This window comes from Vipera berus (genome assembly GCF_964194415.1).
Source record: "Vipera berus genome assembly, chromosome: 2".
In the NCBI taxonomy this organism is placed as follows: Eukaryota; Metazoa; Chordata; class Lepidosauria; order Squamata; family Viperidae; genus Vipera; species Vipera berus.
In genome coordinates this window covers 145,307,268-145,321,420 of record NC_138203.1, presented here as the reverse complement: position 1 = coordinate 145,321,420, position 14,153 = coordinate 145,307,268, and the positions used below count along the sequence as shown (strand labels likewise).

General features: G+C 41.7%; 1 protein-coding gene across 4 annotated transcripts in view; it reads right to left on the bottom strand.

Moving 5' to 3' along the window:
* Positions 1 to 13,793, bottom strand: part of UTP6 (UTP6 small subunit processome component) — a 32,508-nt gene extending 18,715 nt beyond the window's left edge. For 3 of the 4 annotated variants that reach the window (XR_014025306.1, XM_081319359.1, XM_081319360.1), the window contains exons 1-9: positions 13,602 to 13,793; positions 11,858 to 11,942; positions 7,606 to 7,647; positions 7,435 to 7,527; positions 5,915 to 5,962; positions 5,183 to 5,246; positions 4,238 to 4,356; positions 2,624 to 2,701; positions 366 to 447 (exon numbers count right to left, since the gene is read on the bottom strand). Coding sequence is in view for 3 of the 4 variants with exons in the window: in XM_081319359.1 (XP_081175485.1) it covers positions 366 to 447; positions 2,624 to 2,701; positions 4,238 to 4,356; positions 5,183 to 5,246; positions 5,915 to 5,962; positions 7,435 to 7,527; positions 7,606 to 7,647; positions 11,858 to 11,942; positions 13,602 to 13,693 (703 nt within the window). In the remaining variant the exon portion in view is untranslated. Of the gene's footprint in view, positions 1 to 365; positions 448 to 2,623; positions 2,702 to 4,237; positions 4,357 to 5,182; positions 5,247 to 5,914; positions 5,963 to 6,130; positions 6,304 to 7,434; positions 7,528 to 7,605; positions 7,648 to 11,857; positions 11,943 to 13,601 lie in introns of those variants that run through there. The other variant, XM_081319361.1, reaches the window with a different exon arrangement.
* Positions 13,794 to 14,153: the final 360 nt, after the last annotated feature.

Sequence of the window (14,153 nt, the reverse complement as noted above, 5' to 3'; positions counted from 1 at the left end):
TAATTAATCTATCTAACCAACTATTCAGAGTGACCAGATGTCAATAAATCAAGGAGGCATCATTGAGCTGTTTGGTGTAGCGGTTAAGGCACAGGGTTAAAAACTGGGAAACTATGAGTTCCAAAGAGACGAAATCAGCTGGTTGACCTTGGTCCAGCCAGCCTGGGGGAAAAGTCAATGGCAAACCACTTCTGAAATCCGACTAAGGAAACTGCAGGAACCAATCCAGGAAGTTGCCAGGAGTCAAAAATGACTTGAAGGCACCCAATATTAAAAAAAAAAATTGAGATGAGCTACACTCATTTTCAAAAGCAAAAGAGGAACGAGACAATGTACAAGTGCGTAAGATTAAAAGTTAAGAGTACCTTTGATTTTTTCAATGGCATTTCTGTAGACAATTCTAGCCAGTTCACCCTTAAGGATGTCCTCAGAAAAACTGAATTCACCCTAGAAAATCAAGAGAAAATGGCTCTTTTATGATTAACGTTGTATTTCTCGGATTTTTCAAGAGAAGCCTTCCTAGCATTTGGCCCAGGCTTCGGCTGCCACAACACTCAGTGACACCCTGGAGGGCTGTAATGTTTGCACAAAATGGGGAGGCCGGAAATCTCCTAATGTCAGGATAACATCGCCTAGGCACGTTATTTCTATGCTTCCAATATTCAAAGACTCTGTGTGCTTTACCACCATAAAACTCACAAAACCATACAAATAAAACCACAGTGATAATTAAAAAAACCTCAACTTTGTCTACAAACATGAATACAATCATCGTAGCGGTTACCTACAAATGTAAGGCAACTTCAGGTTTCAAAAGCCCTCGTCTGTCTTCTGGAATGAGGCCAGAATGGTTGCTGGAGAAGACAATCCCAAAGGATTGGGGGGAGGGGGCACAACAAAGAAGCAGTATCTCAGGCCCGGCTAACCTCACTTCTTGGGTCGTGGGAATTCCAACATTTCCATCTAGGACACAGTTAGGCAACCTCGGCTCTTTTATGACTCATGGACTTCAACTCCCAGAATTCCTGAGTCAGCATAGCTGACTCAGGAATTCTGGGACTTGAAGTCCATGAGTCATAAAAGAGCCAAGGTTGCCTACCCCTGATCTAGGATGAGCATATGTGCAGACCAGTTCTACTGGAGAAAGCAATCTTGAATGGACCTCAGACCCAAGCCATTTAGGGTTCTATAAGTGTCAAACCCAACATTTTGGATGATGCCTATAACCCCAGTGCCAACACCTGCAGTGGAATTTGGGAAGGAACTGCTCCCATCCACCAGCAGGCCAGCCACTGCATTCTGTACCAGCTGTGGGTTCTGAGTAGTCATTTTCACACTGAATGTTCTCTGCAGATACCGTATAACACAGTGGTCCCTTCTGGAACATCGCTCCACACAGAGCAGAGAACCCCGTGTCTCTCTGTTTTTATCTGGCAGTGGAGGAGGCCATCACAGAAAACAATTAACTGAGCTCAGCATTGAAGGGAATATTCCAAACTGACTGTTGAAAATTGCACAGCCATTTTCTTTACCTTTTTTAAAAAATAAAGGTGATTTGGCAGAATTAAACCATACGTCATCATCCACAAAAGGAATCATCTTTAGTAGAAACCTTTATGGCATTTTGATCTCTCATACTCTGACAAATTTGATTTATCACGCCTAATAAAAAGCAAATGGCAGACTAGAATCTTGAACTCTAATATTCCAGCACTGAATAAATTCAGTCAGATTCAAATCAATGTGTTACATTCTTCTTTCCCTGATATTAGTTAGCATTGCCGTATATAGCTCATAAATCATGCCTGGAATGATGGAGGATTACAATGTTTGCATTTGGAATTAATTGCTGGAGGCTGTTAACAAAAATGAGTATCTCTTTTTTAAACAATAAACCCTAACCCTAACACAGCCCAACAACAGCATTACTACATCTAATTTTAAGTCATGGTTTATCTTTCAATGAGCAACTGAAGGACAGAAGAAAGTGTTTAAAAATAAAAACAGGTCACAAAACTTCCAGTAGCTTGCTAAGGGGTCAGACCCACACATCTTTTACAAACAACGCAAAACATTTTTTCTTATTGGCTGCTGGTGCTGAGGCATTGGGAAGGCCATATTGTTTACCTGTGCTACAAAACCTTGGAATTGGATGAATTCTAATTCAATGAAAGAAGGATCTAAAATAGATTGGGGGGGGGGAGGAACTACCTGGCACATGTTTATACAAGTTATGATCTCCAGAAGTGCAAATGGAAGCACTGAAATGTGATCTCATTTGCATCCTGCCTTTGATAACAAACACCGCCTGCTGTATTTTCATTGTTTATCTGCTGTATTTTTCACATTCCTGATTTAGCAATGGAAGGACATCAAAATCAGGCAAGAGAAGAATGTGGGAGTTTCTCTTCTTGGTCAGGCAATCTGCTTTGAAGCCCAGGTGTGCACAACAGATAGGGGATGTTGGATTCATTTATTAAACTATAGCGAGTGCATGAAAGCACTGCACAAATATTCAGTAATTATCCTAAGCTAACACTTGAAATCCTTCCACTTAACAATTTAAATTAAATAAGTACCATGGAGAGAAAGAAATATTTTTGATAACATAATGATTTCTTACTAAATCTATGTTTGCTTGCTCAAATTCTTTCTTCTCTTTCCTCTGCTTTTCCGCATGCATCAGCTCCATTCTAAAATACTAGGAAAGGGAAGGGAAGGGAAGGGAAGGGAAGGGAAGGGAAGGGAAGGGGAAGAGAGAATTAATAATGTATCAAGGCATTCAACAATTACAAAGAACACAATCATAGCTTCCTGAATAAAAAGCAGTCCTTGTTAATACTGCTGCTTAAAGCACTCTTAACCTGAATAGTTTTTGATACAGGACATTTTTATCCTATAGCTAACCAAGTCACATCATTTAAGAATGATTTCAAGGACTCAATATTATATTTGCACCCTAACGGCATTTTCATCTCGATTAATTATGTCACTTTTGTAGACTGGCTCTCTTTCTCCAACTATTGTCATTTAAAACCAGAAAAAGGCTTCAGGAAAAATTAACATCGTAACTGAAAGATACATCATGGGAACTTACCGCTGACAATAGCTTGCCATATACAGTGTACATGGCATTCGAATGGTAAGAGCATGAAGACAACCTTGTAACATAACTCCAAATGCAATTCTGTCTTCTTTTGGCTGGTGGGATTTTAAAAAACTAATATTTCTTCTGCATTTCCATTAGGCAAAGAAACACACAGTGTGTCTTACAAAGCCCACTAAAAAACATGGTTTTCTCATTTTTGGTAAAATATATTTTTCCGTAAATACCTATAGCAGCTTCTAGCATTACCTAACCATTACTGAGGCAATATAATCTGCGTATCTTTATTAGTGCTATGTTAGAAGAACAATGACAGGATAACTGCTGGTAGGAATGGCACCGAACACCACCTGGGTGACTTTGGGCCAGTCACTCTCTCGCAACCCACCTCACCTCACAGACTTCTAGTTGTGAGGAAACAGGAAAAGAAAGGAGGGCTGGTATGTCTGCCACCTTGAGTTGTACATGAAAAAAAAGATGGCAGGAAAATCTTTTCAAAAAGTATCTACCTCTGACTTTTTCTCCTGAAACACATACGTATATAAGCAGTCCTCCTTAGCCACCATAACTGGGACTCGCAACTCTAGGCTAAATGATGCAGTTGCTAAGCAGAACATCACGTGACTGTGACAGACTTCCCGTGTTACTTCTGCCGTGGTTGCTAAACAAATCGCCCACAATTGTTCAAGAAACATCCCATTACCACAACTTGTGTTTTTACTGCCGTTGACTCTACGTGTCTGAAGCCATTTGTGAAACACGCAAATAGCGCTCACACGACCAAGGGATAGGTGATGGCGGTAAATGCCCACCACTTGTGAACTGCCCGAATCTTGATCGTGGGACCATGGGGACGCTGCAATGGTCATGAATGCGAGGTCATAAAGTTGCTTTTTTAGTACTGTGGTAACTTTGAACAGTGGCTAAATAGGGCAGCTAAGCAAGGTCTGCCTGTACACCCAAGCTTACCTTACAATCTATAATTCAAAGATAAAATTTCCCAGTGAAGATGAACAAGCCTGATATTTTATTCTTCGTGACAAGGAACAGATCAGCTGTGTTTGTTTTATATTCTACTGCAGAGAGAGGAGGGAGAGGAAGGGAGGGAAAGAGGAAGAATCGCCTGCCTACCTCTTGATAAAGTTTGGGAGATTCAGGATGGAAACGCAATGCGCGAAGGAACAACTGCCGAGCACTTTCTGATGACAGGCGGTCTTCCATCTCCCATTTCGCAGCCATGATCCACAAAGCTAATCAAAGAGACAGAAAAGTTTATTTAAGACAGCTGACACAGAATGAGGCATCAAACTAGAGGTCACCCCAAAAAGAAATGCTTAATTTTTGCTGTTTACAACACCCAAGCCAGCATGGCTGTAACTTGGCAATGTAGGAGAATCAGAGATTCCTATTCTGTGTTAGATAATGTTACTATGATTCTTAGACAAAATGATGCATTGTATACCCAATTACATATTTCAGCACAAATCATCTCTTTCATTTCTGTAACACCTGTAACATTCATGTCAAACCACTTCTACAAAAGCCAGATACATGTGTGTGTATGTGTGTGTGTACACACACACACACACTTAAATAAACTATATTTTAAAAAGTACAGGTGTGCTCAACTCAGCAACCATTAAAAGTTACAATGAACCCCCCCCAAAAGATACTTATGATCCAGTTCCAATCCCATGATCACATGACTATAATTTACAACAGTTTTGCCAAAACTAGCATTTACTTTCAGCAAAAAAGCCCCATAGTGAACAATGCATTTTGCTTAATGACCACAGCGTTCACTTAACGAAACCGCTGCAAAAACAGGTTATAAAATTGGGTCTAGTTCCATAATCTGCTTTATGACCATCACGAGTTACAACCATAATAGGCAGGCTTCATTCTGGCCATAGCTTGAGGCCTATCTGTAATTAAAACACATCAGGAAAACCTCTCACACCCCAGATGTCCTCAATTTCATCAGCCAAATTCTGTTGATATGTCCAAGGACTAGCAATCTAAAAGATTTGTGCTTCTTGCAGGAAGAATTACAGACATGGGGGATAACCCACGTACCTGGTTTGTTGGGATGAAGGGCTAACATGGAAGAAAACACCTTACTCAGCTGTATTTTCTTGTTCTGTAATAAAACAGAAAACATAAATTTTAGTTAGTTTTCAATATGAAACTAAATCACTTTCACTGCAGAGGACTTGAATTTTCTTGATCTAACAAGAGCAGAGACAGACGCAAGTCTTCAAAAGATTGAAGCATGGATTAAACTCACTATATCTACATTTCCCATAGTTAAAATTGGGAATGGTTGGGAACAATTAAATAGCACTAAATTTGGAAAGGACAAGTAAAATAAATAATATATATCCCTAATCATCCAGAAATGTACATATTCTCTTATTTCTTGGCAGATTCTATGGGTTAATTAACTTAGCTTAAATAACAAACCGTTTTGGACACTACAATTTTCATGTAGCAAAGACTCTCCAGCAACACTTTTGATGTAATTTCCAGAAGAGAAAAAGGAATACTTTAATAACAGCGTAAGTTCCCCAAATGGAGTATCAAAATTAAGTAGCTTGTCCTCAATGTCTATTTGACCCACAACTGATGGTTTGCTTCCTGCCCTTAAGCAATTCCTTTGAAGACCCACAACATTTTATACTGCAAATGCTGCATTCAGCTCCATATTCCAATAAACGGAAAAGAGCTCCGCTGTGTAAAAATTAAGAGGAGGAAGCTTAGTTCAAATAATAAGCACAAATTGATTACAAGGAAATTACAGCCACTCACCCATTTCTTGCAAAATGCAATATGAGACAGCCACAGCTGTAGGTCATCCTGTTGGAGTGAGACAAAGGAGAAAGGAATCAGCTGAGAACTCATGACCATTCATTCACAAATGAAAGAGGAGGGAAAAGAAGCAAATCAAACAAGCATTCAGAGAGGGCAACAACTTTAGAAACAGGAGCTGCATATACCGACAAGTCCTGTAAGTCCTCAATTTACATCCATTTGTTCAGTAATCATTCAGAATTACGGTGGTGCTGAAAAAAAATGAACGTACACTCAATACTCAAAGTTCCAGCCCCTGCTATCACACGATCACAATCTAGGCATTAGAGGACCCTGTTTGTGATTATAATATAACAGGGAGCTGTGTGATCACCGTTTGCAACCTTCCCTGCCAGCTTCTCATCAGCAAAGTCAATGGGGAAGCCAATAGGAAAAGTCACAAATTGCTCTGGTTAAGTCACTCCTGCCTGTGTGGCCTGTAGTGGGCCTCCCAAACCCTTCCCTACACTGGGCCTCTTCAGTTCTTCTCCAATATCCCTTGACTCATGTGGCTTTTGCTGGGCCTCCCAAACCCACTCCACCCTCCTGCAATTCTTACCCGAGACTCCCGCCACTTTTTTTCTTTGCACCCTAGCAGAGAAACATCTGCCACTAACTAGGATCGAACTCTCAAACTTCCGAGTGGGAGGCGAGAGTCTTCACCACTAGGCCACCACGCCGCTCATGGAAAATATCGAACAATGTTTAAAATCGATATAGAAATTGCTGTACTTTTAAGGCTTCCCTTCCATGCGTCACCCGGGTCCTGCTGGAAGGCAACCAATGCCACGTATCACTCCACAAAACTTCTAGATTAAACTGCAGCTCCCATCGCTCCTATCATTCTGACGGAGGGGGGTTGCAGGTAGTCCTTGGGTTATGATGGCAATTGGCACCGGGATTGCTGACACTAACTTATGTAATCCAGGAAGCCCCAACTGCCATCATAACCCCGAGACATACAGGTTGCTAAGCAGAAAGCAGTGGGAGTCCCAGGTAACGAGCATGGGAATGCCTTCCCCCCCACCCCATGGGTGAGGTCCTATGCTGGTCTCATGTAAATTGGAGGAGGGGATGCTACAGTGCTGTGCAAGCACAAGGAAGCCAAGAGAACTGTGAGGTCTACCAACCTCACACTCCTTCCCTTGGTTTCACGGTACTTTAGGCCTCTGTTCTCTGCAGCAAAAGGCTTTGCAAAAAGCCTTTGCCACCCTAAATGGAGGCCCGGAGGGACACACACACACAGAGTGATCTCAAGAACCAGCCTTTGCAGCCTTTTTCTTTCTCTGCAATATATTCGCTTAACAACAATTTTGCTTCTGAGATAAGGAATAGATTCTGGTACCTAAACATGGAGATAGTGCACATGTTAATTTTTGTTGTAGGTATCTGAATCACACATCAAGATGACTCTTGTTTATTTTTAATAGCATCAAAAAATTAGAAAAAAGCCATTTCTGTAATAACGATAGGTTTACCTTCCATTTTGTTGTAGCACGTTTGAAAATGCCATGGATTCTTTGCACAATGGAGTATTCAATCTCTTCTTTCTTAAATGAATAACCAATGCGCTAAAGGAAAAGAACACAGCTGTCACTGTTAAAAATCTCAGTACGCTTTTTCAAATTATCAGTCCCTGGGTAACTTACCAGTCTTCGTGTCTTAATCAGTTCCAAGAGGTTAATTTCATACTGAGAGAAAAAGATCAACAATAATTCAAAGATTACTGTGCTGAATAGATTGTTACTGTCCAGTCTTACATTTTTAGCATTTCTACAATGTATGATAACAGTTACAAGTGAAGCAAGCTGCCAATAACACAATTAATTAAGAATTACTCTAATTCCCCAGTCCAAGAAATCAATAACAAAGTGTTTTTCTGGATGCTCATTCTTAGGCAGGCAAGCACTATCCACACTAATGAATGTATTTGCAAATTAGGGAGAAACCCAAGATTTATTGTCCTGATCCTTCCTGGCAAGTACTAATACCACGCAGGAAACCTCAAAGTTTGCTGAAGGCTAAGAAGTAAATAATAATAATAATAATAATAATAATAATAATAATAATAATAATAATAATAATAATAATAATAATAATAATAATAATAATAATAATAATAATAATAATAATAATAATAATTTTATTTATATACCGCCCTTCTCCCGAAGGACTCAGGGCAGTGAATGGAATGAGGGGATCAACCCAGCAGTCGCAAAAGATACTATGTGATCAACACGCTGTTCAAAAGTAAGATTTAGTGGTTGTTGCCCCCCATTTATAATCATTTGGCATTCTAAAATAAAGAAATGTGTCACTTCAGCTTTTATTGAAGTGTATTGTTCTGGTTACTCACCTGCTTAGAAACCCGCCCCCCCCATCTTTGTTTGTTTTATTAAATTTATATGTTGCCCATCTCCTCAGGAAGTTCTCAACTGCTTCCCCAAAGAGGAGGGAGGGGAGAAGATAACAAGGCCTACCCATCATTCCCTTGAAGGGAAGCTTTGCTCTGCTTTCCTCAATCTACTTCCATCAGCCTGCAGCACGGCTCCTTTGTGTGAATGAATGTACCGTTTCCTATATTCCTCTCCTAACACGCGTGTTTAATGTAATACCATTTTCCCCAATTAACAATCGATTAGGCCTGACACGTCCCAAATAATCTATTTTTTATAAGGATCATAGCTGAGTGACAAGTCATCTCCTCATAAGCAAAAGCTCCCAGTGAAGTGCCTCTAGGTAGGACTGAATGCCTGGGGGACAGTCACACCAAGCAATATTCAGCAAACTGGGCCAACGGCTCGACAGGGTGCAACTTTCTTACATTTTCAACACACCTTCAGATCTTGCTGAATTCCAAACGGTCTTAGCAAACATTGGAATCAGAGTTGAATTCAGCAGCGATCTGATGGGTCACATATTATCCACTCCTGTAATATTGCTGCTTTCTCCTATCTCCTGTCTTCATGTGTGTACAGATAGTCCTCGACTTACGGCCACAACCGAGCCCAAAATTTACATTGCTAAGGGAGACATTGGTTAAGTGAGTTTTGCCCCATTTTACGATCTTTCTTGCCACAGTTGTTAGGTGACTCACCGCAATTGTTAAGTTAGTAAAACGGTGGTTAAGTGAACCTGGCTTCCCCCATTGACTCTGCTTGTCAGAAGGTCACAAAAGGAGATCACATGATCCTGGGACACGGCAACCGTCATGAATACTTGCCAGTTGCCAAGCATCTGAATTTTGATCACACAACCATGGGGATGCTGCAACGGTCGTTAAATGTGAAAAATGGCCATAAGTCGCTTTTCTCAGTACCATCGTATCTTCGAATGGTCACTAAGTGAACTGTTGTAAGTCGAGGACCACCTGTATACACCCTTCAGCAACTATCCACAAAATCTGCTTTTAGAGCGACAGGGGGCAACATTCCCTCTAACATCTGACAAAACCATGCCTCTCTGCACAAGTCTATGAACGGCAAAACTAAGCAATAGAAACATGTCGAAACATCTACATACTTCTTAAGTTAAAATACAGAAGCTAGAAAATGGAACATTTTCATATCATATACACGCTTGAAAGTTGTGCCTTGAAGTCATTTTGGACCCTTGGATCCATACAACCTGCTCCATGCGCTTTTCTCGGCAGCATTTTTCAAAAGCACCTTGCCAGGTCCTTCTTTTCAGTGTGAGAGAAGGGACCGACTCAAGGTCACCCCTAGGAAGAACTACTAGACCTCCTAGCTTCTAACCCAGGGGTAGGCAACCTTGGCTCTTTTATGACTCGTGGACTTCAACTCCCAGAATTCCCGAGCCAGCCATGCTGAGGGGAAAGGGAGAGGTTTCCAAGCTGAGCCATGCTGGCTCAGGAATTCTGGGAGTTGAAGTCCACCAGTCATAAAAGAGCCAAGGTTGCCTACCCCTGTTCTAACCGGATGCTTTAACCACTGCACCAAAGTAGATCCATAACGCTTACTGATTATACTATAAATCTGCTAGTCACCGATACTTGCAATCGATATTTTGTACGCATTTAAAATTCTTTTTTTTTTGGCAATTTTAAATTGTAGTGAAAGAAAAAAAAGAAAGAAAGAAAAGTGGTGTGTAAAAAGCCTTGAGATAGACCTCTCTCTCATTCCCCCCCCCATGCTTTCTTTCCTTCTCTAGATGTATTCTGAATTTAATTCAACTTACTAAGCCTGTTTTGGAGGAAGGAGGGAAAGCAAACCTTGGCAGGGGAATGCTCTTTCTTGAGCTGGAGGCTCTGAGGTCCAGGGCAGGTCAACTGCCACTGCAAAGGTAAGGAAGGACTATTGCCTGCCTGCCTGCCTGCTGTCCCAAGCTCCCCCAGGCATAAATTAGCAGCCTCAATTTGATTCAGCAGTGATGATTGCTTGGTGCTACTGCAGCACGGGCTGAATTCCTGCTCAGTGGCTGGCAGGACCAAACAACCCTCACAGATGTGTTAAGCCAAGGCAACAAGTTGGTACATGGCTTGTTGCAAGTTCAGAGTTTTACACACCTATTATTAATCTTCAAAGGTAATCTTGTGTGCCCTCCACTTTTACTACACGTGTGTGTGTGTGTGTTTCCTTAGTGTGCATGTGTGCACTTGCACACCTTGGAAGGAACAAAGCTGGTGGCGATGAATATTATGGGAATAAAATTCAAACTGTTCCGGGGGGGGAGGAAGTTTGGGAAATTATTTTACTGCTCTACACCTGCACTGAAGATATAGAACTTTGTTGCAGTAAAGATAAGCAAAGTTATCAATACCACAAAATTGAGATTGTAGTAATTTGCTTTCACATCCTAAAGAGAGGACATAATAAGAGACCAGAAATAAGTCAAAACCTACAGATATTAAGTTTATGCAAAAAAAATAAATCTAAATCTACAGCTGACCATATTAGGATACAGGCAGAGGTCCCCAACCTTTTGGGCACCATGGGCCGGTTCTGTGGAGAAAGGTTTGTCCACGGACCAGAGAGTGTGTGGTTTTGTGTGCTGCCTGCATCCCACGGATGGGGCTTTGTTTGTGCGGACAGGTTGCTGGCATGCAGTGGACCGGTAGGGGTCCACGAACCAGAGGTTGAGGACCCGATACAGGATCTCCTGCTTGAGCAGGGTGTTGGACTAGAAAACCTCTAAGGTCCCTTCCAACTCTGTTTTTCTGTTATCAACAGAGATGGTCCTCAGCTTACAACCATTTCTTTAATTACCATTCAAAGTGCAATTTTCACACTTGCAACTGTTGCAGCCTCTCCATGGTCACATGATCAAAATTCAGGCGCTTGGCAACTGGCATGTATTTATGACCGTTGCACTGTCCCAGGTTCATGTGATCACCAGTTGTAACCTTCCCAGCCGGCTTCCCACAATCAAAGTCAATTGGGGGGGGAGTCAGATTTGCTTAATGACTGCATGATTCGCTTAACAACTGCAGTGATTCACTTAACTGTGACAAAAAAAGTTGCACAACTAACTTAACTGCCTTGCTTAGCAAAGGAAATTTTGGGCTCAATTATGGTCCTAAGTCGATGTATGCACTCCCCCTACTGATCTCCAAATTCCTAAAACTTAAAAAAAAGGTCATGCAAAACAGTCTGAATTTACAATAGCTCTTAATTCTCCTAAAATCTCACGAGATGCAATTGATTACAATTATGTTTTCTATTTTCAGAAATTCTTTGGGAGGTGCCTGTAGCATCATGTGAAGTAACGGAAAGACTGTTTACTTTCCCCCTAAGTAATATTTTAACGCATCCCATTGCAGGTTCACATTGGAGAAAGAAACCATTTGAAGAGGTTGGTGGCAGAATAAGCAATGTATCATAAGACGTGTTCATCTCAACAGATAAAAATGCATAGGGAAAAAAAAGTGAGTGAGAAAACTACCTGTATATAACTAATAAAGTCTTTCTTGTGAAGTGCTCTCCGTTGTATCTTATATTCAAGAGCTGAGACCTTCTTGATGACAGCCCTGCAAAAATGAAGGCAGAACCCTTTCGTAAATTCTGATCCATATTAGTAGTAGTTTTAGCTGTTCAGTCGTCTCCGACTCTTGGCAACTTTATAGGCAAATGCTCTGTCAAGCACAGCTTCTTTCAGTTGTTAGAGCTGATGGATTTTTTTTTTTTCTAATCCAGCCAATTACCCTGGACAAGTTGTGGCGTAATATATGGGTGGAAGACGGAAGGAGAGCCACATATCAATACAGGTAGTCCTCGACTTACAAGTTCCTTTTGTGACCGTTCAAAGTTATAACAGCACTGAAAAAAGTGACATGACTGTTTTTTCACGCTTACAACCATTGCACCATCTTCATAGTCACGTGATCAAAATTCAAATGCTTGGTAACTGGTTCATATTTATGAGAGTTGCAACATTCCGGGGGCCTGTGATCATCTTTTGCGACCTTCTGACAAGCAAAGGCAATGGGGAAGCCAGATTCCCTTAACAACAGTGTTGCTAATTTACAGTAACAACTGAAGTGACTCCCTTAACAATTGTAGCAAGCAAGGTCATAAAATGGGGCAAAACTCGCTTAAAAAATGTCTCACGCAACAGAAATGTTGGGCTCAATTGTGGTCGTAAGTCGAGGACTACTTGTTTATGTGTGTGTACACACACACACATACATACACATACACATACGTACATATTTATATATTGTTGTTGTTAGTTATCAAGACGTGTCCGACCAATCGCAACCCCATGGATAACATTCCTCCAGGCCTTCCTGTCCTCTACCATCTTCTGGAGTCCATTTAAGCTCACGCCTACTGCTTCAGTGACTCCATCCAGCCACCTCATTCTGTGTCGTCCCCTTCTTCTATTGCCCTCAATCTTTCCCAGCATTAGGCTCTTCTCCAGTGAGTCCTTCCTTCTCATTAGGTGGCCAAAGTATTTGAGTTTCAACTTCAGGATCTGGCCTTCTAAAGAGCAGTCAGGGTTGATCTCCTCTAGGACTGACCGGTTTGAACGTTCAAAGGCCTCAATTCTTTGGCGCTCATCCTTTCTTATGGTTCAACTTTCACTGCCATACATTGCAACTGGGAAGACCATAGCCTTGACTATACGGAGTTTTGTTGACAGGGTGATGTCTCTGCTTTTTAGTGTGCTGTCTAGATTTGCCATGGCTTTCCTCCCCAGGAGCAAGCGTCTTTTAATTTCTTGGCTACAGTCCCCATCTGCGGTGATCTTGGAGCCCAGGAAAATAAAATCTGTCACTACCTCCATTTCTTCCCTATTTATTTGCCAGGAATTGAGAGGGCCGGATGCCATGATCTTGGTTTTCTTAATGTTAAGTATTTATACACACATATATATACATACACATGCATACACACACACACATGACTTTTAGGATGTCCAACAAAAAGCCTTTAAGAAGCCTCCCTTAAAAGTGTTCTTATGCATTTGTATTGGGACTAAAAAAAATTCCAATGCACTTGGAAGACACAAGACTGGAGAAGGGGGTGTACAGCTACCCCTGTGATGGTTTATTCTTAATCAAAAACATATTGCTGCAAGTAGACCCATCTACGGTCTCCTTGCACTTCTGCATTTGTCACGCTTTCTTCCCACCCTCGTCCCTAATTATTGTGAACGCCCCGCTTTCACAGACCTCCCCTTTTACCTGACTTCCTTACGAGTGAACAGCCCGACTCTCTCCAACTGCTCTAGCTCGGGAATTCGGTCCTCGATGCGTTGTTCGATCCTTTCAGCCATAACCAGCAAAAAAAAAAAAGCGAGCGACGGAGCAATACGCCGAAACGAAACACACGTGGAGCGCTCGCCCTCCGCTTCCTGTAGCGAAAATCCAGCTACGCCGAAGGGCCGGGCCGGGCCGCTCCTTTCCCTTCCGTCTAAAACAACGCAGGGTCCCCGGTGCTTCCACCATGTGGCTCCTGGAATAATTGCAGCCTTTCTGGTTTCGGACAGGGAAATCAAAATAGCCGGGCATACGCCGTCTGTGCTGCATGTCTGGCTATAAGTTAATGTACAAAATGGGAACAACCCAGCTCTACCCTCCACGGCAATTATGTTTGGGATGGAGGAGATTTTCGCGGTCCCACCAGGGCTTGAATCTGGGACTTTCTCTGTACAATTCTGTACTATTAACAGAATTGGCAGAGAATGAAGGGAATCGCTTGTTGATGCTTTGCTTAGAAAACTCGCTTCCTTACAG